The 20,212-nt window shown below is 40.0% G+C and overlaps 1 protein-coding gene across 2 annotated transcripts in view; it reads left to right on the top strand.

Annotated features, from left to right (window-relative positions):
• Positions 1–20,212, top strand: part of LOC124605138 (phospholipid-transporting ATPase ABCA1-like) — a 423,943-nt gene that overhangs the window by 387,733 nt on the left and 15,998 nt on the right. For both annotated transcript variants that reach the window (XM_047136621.1, XM_047136620.1), the window contains one exon: positions 7,470–7,680. In XM_047136621.1, coding sequence (XP_046992577.1) covers positions 7,470–7,680 — 211 coding nt within the window. The remainder of the gene's footprint in view (positions 1–7,469; positions 7,681–20,212) is intronic.

Genomic DNA, 20,212 nt, shown 5'->3' with positions numbered 1-20,212 from the left:
CTGCCCAAACACCTTAATTGTGTTTGATAATGAGCACCTGTGACTGTTTCACTTGGTTTTAATGCCTCATAGTACACGACGCCGAGCTGGTCCCACCAAATGCAGAGCATGATCTTGGAGCCGTGAATATTTGGTTTGGCCTTCAATGTGGAACCATGGCTGGGATATCCCCATGATTTTTTTTGTGTTTAGGATTATTGTAATGAACCCATTTTTCATCCCCAGTCACAATGTGATGCAGAAATCCCCTCCATTTCTGCTTCTGAAACAACTGTTCACAAACACACAAACGCTGTTCAACGTTTCTTGGTTTTAGATCGCATAGGACCCAAGATCGTTCTTTCTGAATCGTGCCCATTGCCTTGAGATGGTTTGAAAAGTCTTGCTGTGTCACTCCCACTAATTGTGCCAATTCTTCTTGAGTTTGATGTGATCTTCACTCAGCAATGTCTCCAATTCTGCTTCTTCCACTACTATGCCAGTGTATGACATTAAAATCACCGATCTTGAAGCGATGAAACCACTCACAACGTGTTCTTTCACAATAGTGTCCTCACCATACGCACTTGAGAGCATTCAATGAGACTCAGCCGCTGTTTTCTTCATATTGAAACAAAACCGTTACACCACCCACAAATGATGAGAATTAGGCTTGTAAACTGACATTTTCAATCAAGACCACTTTATGATGCAGACACAAATTGACTAGTGTTTGACTGAGATTATGTTGACCAAGGTCCAAGCTAACTGCGTGATGTCTGCGATCTGTTCCTTTCGACTACTACTTACCATTGTTGCCACCTATCGGCAAATGACAGAAGCAAAGTTGCACACCTTGTATATTCTGAGAAGATCCTTTTGAAGATTTACAGTTCTGTGGTCTTTACCAAGTCCATCTATAGCTTTATTATCTGAGAATAATGATCAAAAAGGCAAAGATTACCTACTATATTCCCTGATGATATCTGTAAGTATATAGTCTAAGACTGAAGCTACATTTTTTGATATCCTAATAGCAGTGTTTACCATTTAAGCCTTGCCAAAAGTGCTCAAAATACATAAATTATATTTAAAATATTTAGAAAATTATTAGTAATTTCACCTTCGCTCCAGTACTCAAGGCTCTCAAAGGGGGAGAAAAGAAGATGAAGACGAAGAAATGACACATCACAAAGAAATTATCTGAATTGGTTGGAATCAATAGATGTGATGTACATTTGAGGACAAACAAATGATTAAAATTTCAGAAAAATAGGATTATTTATTCAGGGGAAAAAACTTCACATGTTGAGCAAGTCAATAACACATTGGTCACTTCTGGCCCTTATACAAGAAGTTATTTGGCTTTGAATTGATTGATAGAGTTGTTTGATGTCCTCCTGAGGGATATCGTGCCAAATTATGACCAACTGATGTGTTAGATCGCCATAATCCTGAGCTGGGCAGAGGGCCAGCCCATAATGTTCCTAATGTTTTCAGGTGGGGAGAAGTCCAGAAACCTTGCTGACCAAAGTAAGGTTTGGCAAGCATGAAGACAAGCGTTAGAGACTCTCACTGTGTCCAGGCAAGAATTATCTTGCTGAAATGTGAGCCCAGGATGGCTTACCATGAAGGGCAAAAAAATGAAACGTAGAATATCGTCGACATACCACCGCCGAAGGGTACCGCAGATGACAAATAGGTCCTGCTACAAAAAGAAATGTCATCTCAGGCCACCACTTCTGGCTGTTGGGCCAAATGGTGGGCTGGAATGTCTTTGAAAGGAGTACATTTTCTTCAGTGACGAGTCCTGCTTTGAAATTAGCCCCAGTGAACAGTGAAGACATGTCTGGAGACGCCACAGACAGAAGTGGGATACTAAACTGACTGTTGCCCGCCATACGACCAGATGATCGGGAGTGACGGTCTGGGGTGTTATTTAATTTCATGGCAGGATCCCTTTGGTTGTCATCTGTGGCACCCTTAGAGCACAGTGCTATGTCGATGATATTCTACACCCCGTTGTGTTGCCCTTCATGGCAAGCCACCTTGGGCCTATATTTCAGCAAGATAATGCCCTCCTGCACACGGTGAGAGTCTCTACTGCTTATCTTCATGCTTACCAAACACTATCTTGGCCAACAAGGTAGCAGAATCTCTCCCCAACTGAGAGCATTTGGAACATTATGGATAGGGTCCTCCAGTGGACATGGCATTTTGACGATTCAACGCACCAGCTGGACAGAATTTGGCATGATTTCCCTAAGGAAGACATCAAACAACTCTTTATCAATCAGTGCCAAGCTGAATACCTGCTTACATAAGGGCCAGAGGTGGACCAGAACATTATTGACTTGCTCAATGTGTGAATCTCTTTCTCTTCAGTAAATCATCTGATTTTTGCCCCATTCAAATAATTTCTTCATGGTAAATAATCCCCCCCCTCCACCTCACCCAATCCCTTGGAGTGTCTTCACATATCCACATATTATTATGTCAGTTTAGATGGTTGAGACTCTTTCCAGGACTTTGGTTAATTTGTGACAGAAAATGCCCACATTACCGTTTGGCGTGTGGCAATAATTAAATTCTCACAGCATGTAGCTTTTTTCAATGGCTGCCAGTTCAAAATGTTTGTTCTTACTAATTGTGATCAGATCATCACTAGATTTGAACTATGTGCCACCTGTAATATAAAGACGTCATTCCCTTGCCTTTAATGTCATCCTGCAGCAGCAACGAATGCTCTGTAATGCATACCATCACACTGTTCAAAGACTGAAGTTCATCTTCAAGCTGGTGTACTTTATTTTTAATGGACTGCACATTTTGATGAATAATAGATAATTCCAAGCAAATTTTCATAGTATTTGTTCACTCTCATGTGGAACAGTCAATCTTCTGAGCACCTGATGAAGAAATCTCTAAACTGATTGAAACACTTACAAGGGAGGGGAGCCTGCTGTCATGCTTTATCCCAAAAGAAGGCTAGTCCTATTAACAATGGCAACAAATATTTTACCTAGTGTGTCTCCACACCTACCTTCTACACCCCCAATAATTAGCTCCCTCAACCTCCCTCTCCCTGTCCTATTGAGGTGTAAACCTCACTTAGTGCAGCCCCACCTCCTGATAGTCTGCAATATAACCAGTGCAGTGTGCACCTGGTCAGCGGTCGTCAGCACCATTTCCAGATCAGCATTGACTCACTGAACAGCACTGCTGAAACAAGGCTGATCATGCTGCCACAATGGGCCAAGTACGCTTACATTGGTGCTACCAATTAGAGAAGCTATCTTATTAATGTCACCACCTATGTTGTATGCCCCATCCCTATCCAAGCTGTTACCTGTCCCACCCACTATCACTACCTTATTGTCCTTTGTAAAAGCATTACACAAAGGCTCTGAACCCCTATCACCTGATCTAACCCAGCACTTCCCTAACTGCCCTCTAATACAGGGCCTACAACTCTGCCATGACTGCTGTCTAGCAGCAGCACTCTCTTCTTCCTAACATTTGTGCTCTTATTGTCCTTATTGTGACAGAGTCTGCTGCATATTCCATACTTCAACGCCATCTTCATTACATTCTGTATCTTTGGTATGCACTCTATGCAGCAGAACTTCCTGAAAAATAATACTGTACCTAATAACAGTTACAAAGTGCATGGTAATATTCCATATGTCCATGTCAGTTGCAGTTGATGATATTTGCATGAAGCTGCTAAGTTTGTTTGTTAGGTACTCTGTGCTGTGTGTGTACATTTTTACTGTTTGGTTCTAAACTACACCACATAAGTTTGAGATAGTTCCAGATTCAACTATTAAGCTGAAACCAGTTTCTAAGCTGCTGAGAATAGTGAACAATGTTTCAGGGCTTTTTTTCCTTTGTTTTGTTTTTCGTATAACACAAGGGTTGTTTGCAAACAAAATAACAGGGAGGTGATATTGATGTAACTCATTCACATAGAACAGAAATGAAACTTGAACTAGTATAAAGCCATGTGGAATGCTCAATAAGAATAGTAATTTGCTCCATTCAGCACTCTGTGTTTTCTATTCCATAAGTAGAAGCCACTGTAAGCCACTGCCCTCAATCCCAGTCTCATTAGGTTTGTGAAGTGAGCAAGGTACTGTTTATAGAACTAAAAGCCTTTGTGAGGTCACAAAAAATTTCTGTAACCTTACTGCTCTTGTCTAAATATTTGCTTATTTGTTCGACAATACTATTTATTGCATCTGTCGTGCTTCTCCTTTGCTCAAAATCAAACCAGTTCTCTAGGTCAATGGCACATTTTGCAGTAACATTTTGGATTTTGCTAACAATGTTCTCAAATGTGTTCAATATAACCAAGAGAATTGAGACAGGATGATGAATATTAGGAGCTCAGATGGAAAGTTAGTACTAAGCAAAGAAGGGAAAGCTGAAATGTCATTCTTTATGAATTGTAGTGTCACTTCCGCACATTTTTCATGTAGCCAGAAATTGCAGTTTGTACACAAGATGCCTTTGATAACACGTTTTTTGCACTTCTTACACAATGAACTGTTAAACCTTTGACTTTTTGAAACAAACACTGTGTCACTACACTGTTTCCTTGATGCCATCTTGTTTGTATCTGATATAGCTTGGGTTGTAACATTTTTTTGGGTGAAAAAATCATGTTTTTCTATAATATTGTCAAAGTACATTCTAACTCCTTCACCTGGCAAGTTACCTATCCAAAACATGAGGGATTATTCTCCACCTGCTCTAGTACACAGCTTTTGTCTTTGTGATAGGACGACCATGCAATGATGCACTGTCACTCCTGTCTCCCACCTCACACTTCTTGCAATGCCATGCCTTACTGTCCTCTCTTCTGCACCTTTCAGTCCCTATGCTTCCTGTCCCCTCCCCACCACTCTTGCAGAATCTATGTCTTACTGATCTCCACCTTTTCAGAAGTCATAGTCATAATGGATTGTGGACCTGTCACAGCCTTATTGCTCGTGTTACCCTAGTTGGCATGTGTCTTTAAACATCATCTAACAGTTCCTTGCCACACACTACTTCTTGTTCCGTGAGCAGTAATGTTTTGAATGGTATACAGCACTTTTATACTTGTGCATTGCTAGTTGGCTGGCAGTGACTTTGGGACAGTAGTCAAGGTTTTGTAACATGTATTCTTTTTACAATGGACAATAAAGCCCACCTCCTACACATGTTCACTAGTGTCAGTTTTAAATTACTTTTGGATAATTGTGCCAGATGAGCACTCCATTGCCTTATGTCTCAAGCCTCTTGTTTTATGCCTCAACACAAAGGTTAGGATTGTGCCTGTAAGCTGAAACTTTATGTTTACTAAGTAATTTGAGTAGACATTTGTTTTGTCATTGTTTCCTGTGATATTCAAATATCTTAGCTATGTTTGTTACATGAACACATTGTTGTAGAGTTTGTGAGAATTTTATTTAGATTGTGTTGTGAGTGTTGTGTGTTTCTGTGAGACAGTGAAATGATGCACCATTCTTTTTTTATATATATGTATTTTGTAATTTTAAGGAGATGCCTATGATTTTTAATGTAACTTCAATGAATACTAACCTGCAGTTTTTCACAAATGGTTATTTAATCCCTCCATGTGAAAGTATCCAAGGGGAGACTGTGACATTTTATCAGATGATTTGGCAAGTTTATATTGTCATTTTTCCATTTGAGATTCCAGTGTTAATTAATCTTGACCTCTATGTAAGATTCCATTGTGTATTGGCTTCTGGTTTTATTGGAATGTCTGTTCAGTGTTGCTAAGCTACACAATTCAGCAGATTAATGTCTAGTGTCCTTAGTGGAATTTCAATGACATTGTTCAGAGCATTTTAGTTTAGATATAATTGTAATCCTAACTCTTCTTCATATGAGTCCAGAAGTAGTGTGAACATTTTTGTGGCACTGACTGCAAAAGATTCAACTGCCACCAACCAACATACATTTATTCTTTGTTTTATCATGTTGTTTCATATTTGATGCTATTTTTAGTCTTTAAATGTTTTTACAGTTTCTTAAGAAGAAAATCCAAGAGACTCTGTACGCAGGGGACACACTTATCACTACTTGCCACAATTTGCATCTATTTAAAGCTCAGCTTGACCTTTACTTTTAGTCTGTGAAGTAGCTACCTGGGAAGTGAGCATGATAACTGTGTGCCAGGATTGAGGGGCTACCTGTGTATTTTTAGGCTGCACTTAATACCATATGTTTGCTAATATAGAGAGAAAATATTGTGTAAAGGTTGCTTACATTATTATTTTAACTATGTATTGTCTTTTTTTTATCATAGCATGACCTGAGGTTGGTAATGCGTACTGAAACTGGTAGCCAGTAGGCAAAATCAAAAATTGTGATTATAGACTAAAACACACGTGGTTCACATGGCTCTGAGCACTATGCGACTTAACTTCTGAGGTCATCAGTCGCCTAGAACTTAGAACTAATTAAACCTAACTAACCTAAGAACATCACACACACCCATGCCCGAGGCAGGATTCGAACTTGCGACCGTAGCGGTCGCGCGGTTCCAGACTGTAGCGCCTAGAACCGCTTGGCCACTACGGCCGGCTAAAACAAAGTAAAATTAGGGTAAGTTAATTTAGCTTTAACAATAAGTGCTGTAAGGGCAAGGGTAAAGTTTTTTCACCTGATGAAAGTGAAAGACTTTTTTTATTATTTTTACTTCTCCTTTTTTCCTTCTTCTCTAAATTTCATGTAACATTAGATGCAGTCTTCTTCTGTAGTTGAGTTGGCATAAGAAGATCCCTGACAGCTGTCAGTGCTGTTGCAGCATTCAACTGCAAAGATCAGATGGCTGCAAGTGAAAACAGTAGCCATCTGCAGAGCTGTAAATACACTAAGATGTTGCCGTATAGACGTTTACAAAATCATGTTACATGACTGCTGGAGGCAAAGCTGCCATGCCCGGCCCACTGCAACATCAGGGAACTTCTTACACTGACTTGACTATAGGTCACTGAACATGTTTCTCCCTTGACTAGATTCCATCCCACTAGTTTTTTCTGTAAATGGCTATACATTTTTCCTATGACAGCTTTGCTGGACTTACATAAATATCTAGGCACAATTTTATTATTATTATTATCATTGTATGCAAGAATAGGTAATACAGATTGCACCAAATTTAGTGACTACACTGACTGTTCCAAAAATATGTACTTCAGGCCTCTGTGCCAAAGCACATAATATTTGAATTATTGTTTAACTCACTACAAGGTAACATGTAAGAAGAATTCCTCTTGCTTCTCAAACATTGCTCATAAGTTTTTTGCACTCTATACATAAAAAACAAACTCTCTTAGATGCTGGAATTTAAATTAGTTTTGTGTTAATTGGTATTAGAAACTTGCAACATATTTCCGCTGTTTTATGTGAAATATTATTTTTTCATTTACAGTGTTGTCAATCAAGACTTTTTTTGATTTATGTTATAACAGGATTGAATGAATACAGAAAAAAGCTTTGTGGTACTTATAGTGGTGGTAATAAACGAAAACTGAGTGCAGCAGTTGCTCTAATTGGAAATCCTCCAATTGTGTTCCTTGATGAACCGACAAGTGGTGTGGATCCAGTATCACGGCGGAAACTTTGGAATGTTCTTGGGAAGATCCACAAGACAGGACAAGCTGTTGTCTTAACATCTCACAGGTGAGTCACTTCTCTATATGCAGAGTCAGATTTTGAATATAAAATCTGAATGGTGTTTGTACTTTATGTATGTGGTAGAATATGAAATGCAAACAGTTGATATATCATTTCAAAAAGCTCTAATTGAAACACAGTCTTCAAAATACCAAAATGGTAAAACAAAAGACATCTTCTTAGAAGATCTTATGTAGTCTGCAACACTGAAATTACTCTAAGCAATTTCATGACACTCCACATCTTATAAAAGGATCTGCAGGCCATAAGTACTCTCATAGTTTGTCATCTTGTTCTTAAGACTGAGCAGTAGCAGAAATGTCTAAATGAAATCCACATTCGGGAAAGAGAAGTGGTGTGTGGAAAGAGTTGCGAACATCTCAACAAATTAAAAAGAGTACAGTATAAAACAGATTTTCTAGTAAGTTGGTTTTTCACGCCTGAAGTATATTCAAGATTGGATGAATAAAAATCTAAATGTAAACATCACTCAGGGTTTGGCCTTAGACATGTTCCAACTGGCCAGCTGCTGCCTATAAGGCAGTAGGAGCAGCAGCCTGTGGTCACGGAACATATGATTAGCGTGTCGCCTATCCCTCCAACCATTACTGCCAGTAGATGAAACCTGATGCAACTTCCTCTTTACGCATGCAGCTCCTCATTTGGTGTCACAAGTGTTGAATGGACCTCATTCCAGACCCCCTATCTCAGAAAAAAACTGAAGAGGTACAGGCATTTGAACTTCGAATCTTCTGCTCAGAAGGCAGCATCGACTTTTAACCATTTAGTACAGAGGCAGTCTGAATAAAAATTAAACAGAATATATATGGCAGTATCATTTGTCATCAAATGTTCAAATGTGTGTGAATTCTTAAGGCACCAAACTGCTGAGGTCATCGGTCCCTAGGCTTACAAACTACTTAAACTAACTAATGCCAAGACAAACACATACACCCATGCCCGAGGGAGGACTCGAACCTCCAGCGTGAGGGGCTGCGTGGTCCGTGACATGGCGCCTCAAACCACACGGCCAATATGTCATCCTAGTAGCATGTTTACGCCAACACTGAATAGCTATGAACACCATACCACTATGTTTATTGGCTTTTTTCAGGTGAATAAAGTGCATAATAATATATTCCCAGGAATATTCAACTATAAGACTGTAGTATTGCAGATAACAATTAAAGAGATAGACTACTTTTCAGTGCATTGCTCAGTGACAAGGAGGAACATGAAAAAGAGAAGGTGACTTTCATAGTTCTTCAGTCGATAATGTGCCGAGAGTCGTAATGCTACAGACTAATATCAAATGTATGAACCTTAAAGATCATTGGACTTGCACTAAAGCATCACTTGTGTAGCTGCTCTGAAAGACACACAGCATGTAAATTTCATTTATGATAGAACAGCCAATGCCACTGCATATGCAATAAAACACATTAACTTCGAAAAATGATTAGCAAGCATGAAAATTCATTGGAGGAAGTCACCTGCAGCAGACAATCAAACAGAAACTGCAGTAGTAGTTTTCTTAGTTCTCTCTCTATCTCTCTCTCTCACCTGTCTCTCTCGTTTCCTTTTTTTTTCTTTTTCTTCCCACCTCATATTTTCATCAGCTCCAATGCTGAGATATAATTTGCATACTTTTGCCTGTTTTTAGCATCTTTCGTTAGTAGTTCTGCCCCAGTTGCAATGTACACAGTATAGCCCAGATATAATTGCTCATCCTGGTCACTTGTTAAATAATGCACAGTATTTCCTACCAACCATGTACAAGTATTTTTCTTGGCTGTGAGGTAACAGTTTCCAACTGGTTGTAGAACCAACATTAATGAGTGTGCTGTCTCAGTGTTCTGGAAATCAGTCGTTCTTTCTGCACATACCCATATGGCATCATTTCTTCACAGACATACATGTGTGTCTGGGTGTTGATACATTTACAGTGTCGGATAGACCATCGGTGAGAGAGCAACTCAAGTTTCTGCTGCTAATAAGGCGAGTACAATGTTTGTTTGTTATATATTTTTACATTTTTACGTGCTTCCAACAAGAGCGACTTATATTCACAGATACCTGTATAGTTACTAGTTTATTTTTGTAATTTCTTGCATGTTTGAGTGAGTGCTTACTAGGCACAACGTTTTGTTTTAATACCGCTGTTGTTATAGACACTTATATTGACCCTCATATTGTACAGGCTTTTGTTTTTTTTGTTTTGCGTAGCTCAGTGTCAGATAGACCATCAGTGAAAGAGCACTTAAATTCCTACTGCTAATAAGCCGAGTGCACCGTTCGTTTATTATATATTTTTACGAGTAGCGACTTCAGTAATGGATAGGAACTGTGCTTGTTGTGTACAGATGTGAGCTAAGTTGGTGACCCTTAGCTCACAGCTCCAGGCTGTGTTGGATTCCATCACACAGCTTAAGGCTGCTGCCAAGTGGCATCATCTACATCTACATCTACATCTACATCCATACTCCACAAACCACCAGACGGTGTGTGGCGGAGGGTACCCGGAGTACCTCTATGGGTTCTCCCTTCTATTCCAGTCTCGTATTGTTCGTGGAAAGTAGGATTTTCAGTATGCTTCTGTGTGGGCTCTAATCTCTCTGATTTTATCCTCATGGTCTCTTTGCCAGATATACGTAGGAGGGAGAAATATACTGCTTGACTCTTCGGTGAAGGTATGTTCTCGAAACTTTAACAAAAGCCCGTACTGAGCTACTGAGCGTCTCTCCTGCAGAGTCTTCCACTGGAGTTTATCTATCATCTCCGTAACGCTTTTGCAATTACTAAATGATCCTGTAACGAAGCGCGTTGCTCTCTGTTGGATCTTCTCTATCTCTTCTATCAACCCTATCTGGTACGGATCCCACACTGCTGAGCAGTATTCAAGCAGTGGGCGAACAAGCGTACTGTAACCTACTTCCTTTGTTTTCGGATTGCATTTCCTTAGAATTCTTCCAATGAATCTCAGTCTGGCATCTGCTTTACCGAAGATCAACTTTATATGGTCATTCCATTTTAAATCACTCCTAATGCGTACTACCAGATAATTTATGGAATTAACTCCTTCCAGTTGCTGACCTGCTATTTTGTAGCTAAATGATAAGAAAACTATCTGTCTATATATTCGCAGCACATTACACTTGTCTACATTGAGATTCAATTGCCATTCCCTGCACCATGTGTCAATTCGCTGCAGATCCTCCTGCATTTCATTACAATTTTCCATTGTTACAACCTCTCGATACACCACAGCATCATCTGCAAAAAGCCTCAGTGGACTTCCGATGTCATCCACCAGGTCATTTATGTATATTGTGAATAGCAACGGTCCTATGACACTCCCCTGCGGTACACCTGAAATCACTCTTATTTCGGATGACTTCTCTCCATTGAGAATGACATGCTGCGTTCTGTTATCTAGGAACTCTTCAATCCAATCATACAATTGGTCTGATAGTCCATATGCTCTTACTTTGTTGATTAAACGACTGTGGGGAACTGTATCGAACGCCTTGCGGAAGTAAAGAGAGACGGCATCTACCTGTGAACCCGTGTCTGTGGCCCTCTGAGTCTCGTGGACAAATAGCGCGAGCTGGATTTCACACGACCGTCTTTTTCGAAACCCATGCTGATTCCTACAGAGTAGATTTCTAGCCTCCAGAAAAGTAATTATACTCGAACACAATACGTGTTCCAAAATTCTACAACTGATCGACGTTAGAGATATAGGTCTATAGTTCTGCACATATTTTAGACGTCCCTTCTTGAAAACGGGGATGATCTGTGGCCTTTTCCAATCCTTTGGAACGCTACGCTCTTCTAGAGACCTATGGTACACAGCTGCAAGAAGGGGGGCAAGTTCCTTCGCGTACTCTGTGTAAAGTCTAACTGGTATCCCATCAGGTCCAGCGGCCTTTCCTCTTTTGAGCAATTTTAATTGTTTCTCTATCCCTCTGTCGTCTATTTTGATATCTACCATTTTGTCATCTGTGCGACAATCTAGAGAAGGAACTACAGTGCAGTCTTCCTCTGTGAAACAGCTTGGGAAAAGGACATTTAGTATTTCGGCCTTTAGTCTGTCATCCTCTGTTTCAGTACCATTTTGGTCACAGAGTGTCTGGACATTTTGTTTTGATCCACCTACCGCTTTGACACAAGACCAAAATTTCTTAGGATTTTCTGCCAAGTCAGTACATAGAACTTTACTTTCGAATTCATTGAATGCCTCTCGCATAGCCCTCCTCACACTACATTTCACTTCGCGTAATTTTTGTTTGTCTGCAAGGCTTTGGCTATGTTTATGCTTGCTGTGAAGTTATCTTTGCTTCCGCAGCAGTTTCCTAACTCGGTTGTTGTACCACGGTGGCTCTTTTCCATCTCTTACGATCTTGCTTGGCACATACTCATCTAACGCATATTGTACGATGGTTTTGAACTTTGTCCACTGATCCTCAACACTATCTGTACTTGAGACAAAACTTTTGTGTTGAACCGTCAGGTACTCTGTAATCTGCTTTTTGTCACTTTTGCTAAACAGAAAAATCTTCCTACCTCTTTTAATATTTCTATTTACGGCTGAAATCATCGATGCAGTAACCGCTTTATGATCGCTGATTTCCTGTTCTGCGTTAACTGTGGGGGGGAAGGGGGGGGGGGGGGCTTTGGACGCGGGGAGATCATTCCAAAGTCTGGCAGGCAGCGATAGTCTTTCCAAGGGGCCGATCGTGGTTTGCTTGACCTCCCTGGTTTGCTTGACAAACAGGTTTCGGGCGTTATATGTGGCTGACAAAGTCTCTAAACCAGATGCAGTAATCCACGCTGTTCGAGAGGAAGCCTCTCGGACAGCAATGTCGAGGCATTCACAGAGGGTGGGTTTGCTTTTAGTTCAGAGCTCCAATGTTAGGTGCATAATGGGGCCCCTTAGGAACATGGCTGCCAAGGAGGGGAAGGAAGCCAGTGTGCACTCAGTGTGCGAGTCATTCCGGACGTGGAAAGGGTGCTTCCGGATTCCATGAAGAGTACAGGGTGCAGCCAATTGCAGGTGGTGGCTCATGTTGGTACCAATGATGTGCGTTGCTTTGGATCGGAGGAGATGCTCTCTGGTTTCAGGTGGCTAACAGAAATGGTAAAGACTGCCACTCTTGCTTGTAATATTAAGGCAGAGTTCACCATCTGCAGCATTGTCGATAGAACCGACTGTGGTCCTTTGGTGTAGAGCTGAGTGGAGGGTCTGAATCAGAGGCTCAGGTGGTTCTGTGACTTGTAGGCTGCAGATTCCTTAACATGCACTATCAGGTGGCGGGTTTCTGAGTTCCTCTTAATAGGTTAGGAGTCCACTACACACAGGAAGCGGTTACACAGGTAGTGGGAGCCTTGTGGAAGGGACTGGGTGGTTGTTTATGTTAGAGGGTCCCAGGAAACCACATAAAGGTTGTCCGCCTACAAAAGGGCGGGTGGAACACAGTAAGATAGTTGTAGAAATGATCGGTATTGTAGTTGTAAATCATCGTAACTGTGTTGGGAAAGAACCAGAGCTCCAAGCCCTAATAGAAAGCACTGAACAAGCTCAAATAGTTCTAGGTACAGAAAGTTGGCTAAAGCCGGCAAGAAGTTCAGCCAAATTTTTTTCAAACCGTCTAATGGTGTTCAGAAAGGATAGATTAAATACAGTTGGTGGCGGAGTATTTATTGCTGTCAGAAGTAGTTCAACTTGTAGTGAAATTGAAGTAGATAGTTCCTGCCAAGTAGTATGGGTACAGGTTATACTTAACAATCAGACTTCAATCTATCCTCGATACGCTGGAAAAATTATACATTTAAAGACGGTGGCAGGCATAAAATCCAAAATTGTACTGAATGCTTTCTCAGAAAATTATTTTGAACAATTAGTTCATGAGCCCACTCAAATCATAAATGTTTGCAAAAGAATACTTGACTTCTTAGCAACAAATAATCCTGGACAAATAGGGAGTATCGTGACAAATACAGGGATTAGTGACCACAAGACAGTTGCTGCTAGGCTGAATACTGTAACACCTACAACTATCAAAAAGAAACGCAAAGTATGTCTACTTAAAGCTGATAAAAATGCTCTTATTGCCTTTTTAAGAGACAGTCTTCACTGCTTCCAATCTGATCATATAAGGGTAGAAAAGATATGGAATGATTTAAAAGAGACAGTATCGACGGTGATTTAGGGATATATATACCACATAAATTAATAAGTGATGGTACTGATCCCCCATGGTACACAAAATGAGTTGGATCGCTGCTGCAGAAACAATGAAGAAAGCATGCCAAATTTAAAAGAATGCAAAATTCCCAAGATTGGCAAAGTTTAGTTCAAAATATATCACATACTACAATGCAAGATGCTTTTAATAATTTCCACAACGAAACTCTGACTCGGAACCTGGCAGAAGACCCAAAGGGGTTCTGGTCATACAAAAAGCACACCAGTGGCAAGACTCAATCAATACCTTCACTGTGTGATAACAACAGTGAAGTCACTGATGACAGTGCCACTAAAGCAGACTTATTAAACACAGGTTTCTGAAATTCCTTCACCAAATACGCCAAAAAAATATTCCTGAATTCCAATCAAGAACAACTACCAAGATGTGAAACATAGAAGTAGATATCCTCGGTTTATCAAAGCAGCTTAAATCACTCAATAAAGGCAAGACCTCTGGTCCAGATTGTATACCAGTCCGGTTACTTTCAGAGTATGCTGATACAATAGCTCCATATTGAGCAATTATATACAGCTGCTCGCTCACAGAAAGGTCTGTACCTAAAGACTGGAAAATTGTTCAAGTCACACCAATACCCAAAAAGGGAAGTAGGAGTAATTCGCTGAATTACAGGCCCATATCACTAATGTCGATTTGCTGTAGGGTTTTGGAACATATACTGTGTTCGAACATTATGAAGAACCTCGAAGAAAACGATTTTTTGACACACAGTCAGCACGGATTCAGAAAATATCGTTCTTGTGAAACACAACTAGCTCTTTATACTCGTGAATTCATGAGTGCTATCAGCAGGAGATGTCAAATTGATTCCATATTTTTTACATTTCCAGAACAGTTTCTCACAAGCAGTTTTCTAACCAAACTGCGTGCCTATGGAATATCGCCTCAGTTGGGTGACTGGATTCATGATTTCCTGTCAGAAAGTTCATAGTTCGTAGTAATAGACAGAAAGTCATCGAGTAAATAGAAGTAATATTCAGCATTCCCCAAGGAATTGTTATAGTCGCTCTATTGTTCCTTACCTATATTAATGACATAGGAGACAATCTGAGTAGCCCTCTTAGATTATTTGCAGAAGATGCTGTCATTTACTGATTGTAAAGTCTTCAGATGGCCAAACCAAATTGGAAAATGATTTAGATAAGATATCTGTTTGGTGCAAAAAGTGGCAGTTGACCCTGAATAAAGAAAAGTGTGAAGTTATTGTCAAGTGTATTAAAAGAAATCTGTTAAATCTTGATTATGTGATAAGTCACTCAAATCTGAAGGCTGTAAATTCAACTAAATACTTAGGGATTACAATTACAATTAAAAATAACCTAAATTGGAATAATCAAATAGATAATGTTGTGGGTAGAGCATTGGCAGAACACTTAGAAGGTGCAACAGGTTGACCAAAGAGACTGCTTATACCATGCTTATCTGCCCTATTGTGGAGTATTGCTGTGCGGTGTGGGACCAACATCAGGAGGGACTGATGGATGACATCAAGAAAGTTCAAAGAAGGGCAGCTTGTTTTGCGAAATAGGGGAGATAGCAGACATGATACGTGAATTGGAGTGGCAATCATTAAAATAAAGGTGTTTTTCGTTGCAACGGGATCTTCTCATGAAATTTCAATCACCAGTTTTCTCCTCAGATTGCAAAAACATTCTGTTGGCACCCACCTACATAGGGAGAAATGATCATCACAATAAAATAAGAGAAATCAGGGCTCGCACAGAAAAATTTAAATGCTATTTTTTCCCGCATACCATTCGAGAGTGGAACGGTAGAGAGATAGTTCATTGGACCCTTTATCAGGCACTTTATTGTGAATAGCAGAGTAATAACATAGCTGTAGATGTTTATGACAAATGTATTTTGTGAAATTTTTATTCCATCGGTAATGTTTCATTAACTATTTTGTACGAGGCTGATCTTATGTCAGTTCTTAACACTTCATTGTGAATATTCTTCCGTGTTATGTCCCAGTCCTTATAGGTATATGTTGCTTCCATATGGCTGACTCTTCCATTGATATTCATTAGCTAGTATAATTGAGCAGTGGTTCAATCTTGCAGTAGGTTTGTTTCTGCCCAGAGGTAGCCAGTTTCCAGCAGCAACATTTTGATGTGTTTATCCCAAATTTATCGGTACTTGGACACTGTCTGGCTTATATGTCTTTATAGTTCCAGGTAGTGCACTGTCTTGGTATTTGTGGTACAGTTGCACTGTTCTCCATATCAAAAGTGCAAAGCATTTTGTATGAACATCTATTAGCCCAAGGTCACTGTTTGAAGATTTCACCCTTATGGATATACCAGCCTACTGCAGCAATTATTTTTGTAGTCTAGTTTGAATCCTCTCCACATTGGTATTAGGCTAGTTTTCCTGAGAATTAGCTTGGAACGAGACAATTTTTTAATATTTATTTAAACTACTATTGGCTTTCTGTAGGTTCTGTTCCGTTCTGATCATAAGATCACACCCATGTCTTTCGCATATGCTATAACTGCATTAAGATTGAGCATGGGTTCAAGCCTTGAAGTTTGCAATTCGTGTACTTACTTACCTTTATTTATCCAAAAATCATCCCACAATGATATAGGATTTGTCAAGGTAATCCATTGCCAATCAAAATAGTCCAAAATATACAGAATACATAAAATGTCTCGTGGCCTTGATTAAGGAATAATCCTGGCATTTGACAATGTGATCTAGGAAAACCATGGAAAACCCAAATCGGAATAGCTGGACAGAGCAGCTCCAACCTCCAGAATATGAGGTCTTAACAGCTGTGATGCTTTATTCAGTAATTTCCTATTGTATCATGTTTCTTGATTTACACACAGTTTGTTTCAGGTAACTTGCAGTATAAAATATAGTTCTGTTCTTCATTGCCGCACACACTGAGGACACCTGCAGATGACTCCTGGACTGTGTCCGGTTACTTGCAATGTAAAACATAGTTCTGCTCTTCACTGATGCATACTCTAAGACGTTCACCAAAGGCTCCTGGACTCTGAAGATACTGCCGTGAAGCTTAACTCAATCCCAGACTCCAGATTCAACTGTGTGCTGCTTGCCACCTGAAAAACTAACCCAACAAACAGTCCTGTCATGCATTTTACTAAACGAGGTGACACAGTGGTTAGCATACTGGACTCACATCCAGGACGACGATGGTTCAAACCCATTTCTTGCCATCCTGATCTAGGTTTTCCCTAAATCGCTTCAGGGAAATCCAGGGATGGTTCTTTTGAAAGGGCACAGCTGCCTTCCTTCCCTAAGCCAATGGGACTGATGATTTCACTGTTTGGTCCCCTCCACCAACAAACCAACAACCATGTATTTTACATCTTGAAACATGTTACCTGCGAAAGCAGTAAACCACAATCATATACTGACATATGAAAAGATGCTGTAGTTACCCCTTTCATTACCATCCACTACTGTGAGTCCTCTAAGTGATCTACAGTTATGTAATATACATTACTTGTGAAGAACATTTTAGCTGCTTTCTTAACAAATTTATTTTAGTAATTTTTATCATTTCCTTTGGCAATTTATTATGCAATTTTATCCCGTGGTGTAAAATGCTGTTTTGAGTTTTTTGTTTGTTTTTCCTGGATAAATGTAACTCCAAAATGGCTGCTGCTCCATTACTGTGTGTAGAACTATTGATCTAGTATTTTGTAATATTTTCCATGATAGGCACCACAGTTTAGTAGATATACTTGTTGCAGTAAGGATGCCTAATTTTTTAAATAGTCCTACTACTACCTCCATTTATTGTTATTATTGCCCTTTTCTGAAGTTTAAAAACCATGTCCATGTTTTGTGCCTTCAGTCCCTAGAAAAGCATCCCATAGCTAAGAATTGAGAGAATGTAGGCATAGTATGTCACCACAAAACATTGGCTATTACAAAGATGCTAACATCCTTAGAGCATAGCATGCTGAGGACATTCTTTTTGCCAGTATCTTTGTATGTTCCCTCCAATCGATATTCATCCAAAAAACTTTGTGTTTGCTACACAATCTCACAATCTATAGATTCATCATCTACTAGCTGAGGACCTGGCATTGGGTGGGTATGTATTTATTTTACTCTTCTATCAGTTTATCACTTCCTCCACCTTTCTCTGTCCATCTCCTCCTCCACCCACTCCCTGTTCCTCTCCTCCTTTTCCCCCCTCTCTGTCCATTTCCTCCTCTTCCCCTTCTCTGTTCATTTCCCCTCCTTCCTCTCTCTGGCTATCTCTTTGTTCTCCTGTCTCTGTCCACCTCTTCCTATTTTCTTCCTTTGTCCATCTATTCCAGTCCCCTGTCTCTCTCTGTCCACTTCGTCCTCTGTCCATAAATTCCTGTCCTCTCTCTCTCTGTCCACCTGTTCCTCTTTTCTTCCTCTGTCCATCAACTCCTGTCCCCTCTCTCTGTCCACCTATTCCTCTTTTCATCAAGTCCTGTACCCTCATTCTGCCAACCTCTTCCTCTTTTCCTCAATTCCTGTCCCCCCCCCCCTCTCTCTTCCCCTTTTCTCAATTCTTGTCCCCTCTCTCTGTCCACCTCTTCCTCTTTTCTTCCTTTGTCCATCAACTCCTATCCCCTCTCTCTGTCCACTTCTTCCTCTTTTATTCCTCTGTCCATCAACTCCTGTCTCATTTCCCTGTCGATTTCCCCCTCTCTGTCTCTATCTGCCCATCTCCTCCTCACCCCCCCCCCCCCCCCCCCCCAAAAAAATCTGTTTCCATCTCATCTTTGCCCCCTCACTGTCTGTCCATTTCCTCCTTCCCCCTTCTTTCTCTCCTTGCTGCACCAAATAGGACACTGGTGGATCTTACCTGTTGTGTTGCGAGTCTGTAACTGTTATGTTCCAAGGAACCAAATGTTATGTCCTTGTGTGCAAATGATAAATTGCTGGAAGTGGCCAGAGGGTCTGTAGCTAAAGGAATCTGGACAGGCAAGCAAAAGAATTAGTTGACATAAGTGCAGTTTAAAGAAATATAATTTACTAAACTTGTGCAAAAGAACTGCTACACTGTTGAAAACATGCGGCAGATGCAGCTAGCGATAAGCATAGGTCCGACAAGAGCGTGCGTCTATGTATGCTGATTATTTGCTGGTAGAGTGAGCTATCAACAGCTTGGTGTAATGTTTGGCACCAACTAGTGACACGGAAATATTAAAGACAGGCAGACTGGTGCTCGCCACTTAAGACACTGTCCTGGTGGTCTTCATTGATCAGCGTCATAGAGGTTCTTCATTGTGGCACTGTTCAAAGTACCACTCACATCACAAGCAGGGATCTTCAAGGCACCAGCACTGGCAGTATTAATAAGCTATGATACTACATTATCCCACAGCATTTCTTTCCGGATTGGAACTAATACTTTTACCAAACTTGGTTGAAGTTGTTCAGGTATTTAGGATGACCTTTTTACCTGTGGCATTGCCCACAAACACATATATATTTAATGTATTTCACTCACATTTGTACACATGTCACCAGTATCTCTAGTGAATTTTGCCCTTCTGTTTAATTCTCTCGCAACTCAGTGTTTATGATGTCATATCTCCTGACCTATGTGCTGCCGCGTGATACAATTTTACATGTGCATCCAGTGGTATATACGGTTACTGTGTATGACGTGTATTGCAAATAGAGGTAGCAGTAAAGTAATAATAAATTAAAATGTTGTACATGATGCTGCAGTTTTTGTACATTTCTGTATTTGACATCATATCTCCCAACTGTGTGTTGTACAATGATATATTTTTGTTGGTCCGTTCAGCAACATATGTAGATACTGCTTGTGAAATGTGTTGCAAATAGAGTTAGTAGTAAAGAAGCAATAAATTAAAACATCGTGTATGATGTGGCAGTTTTTCATGCACCTTTGCCTTTGACATCATATCTCCTGAAGTACGTGTTGTACAATGATATATTTTTGTATGTACAATCAGTGGCAGATATGGGTACTGTCTGTGAAAAGTTTTGAATGTAGAGTTAGTAGCAGTGAAGTAAGAAATTTAAACATACTGCATGATGCAGGTGTTTTCCACACACCTCGGTGTTCGTGACATATATCCTGAATTATGTGTTGGCCAATGATACAATTCTTCTGGTACATTCGGTAGTATATATGAATACTGTCTGCAAAGTATGTTGTGAATACAATTAATAACAAAAAAGTAATTAATTAAAATGTCCTGCTTCATGTGGTTGTCTTACTGCATGAACAGAAAAAAATTAGTGAGTGATAAACTTTTCTCCTTTCATCATTT

Source organism: Schistocerca americana, chromosome 3 (assembly GCF_021461395.2).
Source record: "Schistocerca americana isolate TAMUIC-IGC-003095 chromosome 3, iqSchAmer2.1, whole genome shotgun sequence".
NCBI classification, from domain to species: domain Eukaryota; kingdom Metazoa; phylum Arthropoda; class Insecta; order Orthoptera; family Acrididae; genus Schistocerca; species Schistocerca americana.
This window is presented reverse-complemented; position numbering and strand designations above follow the sequence as displayed.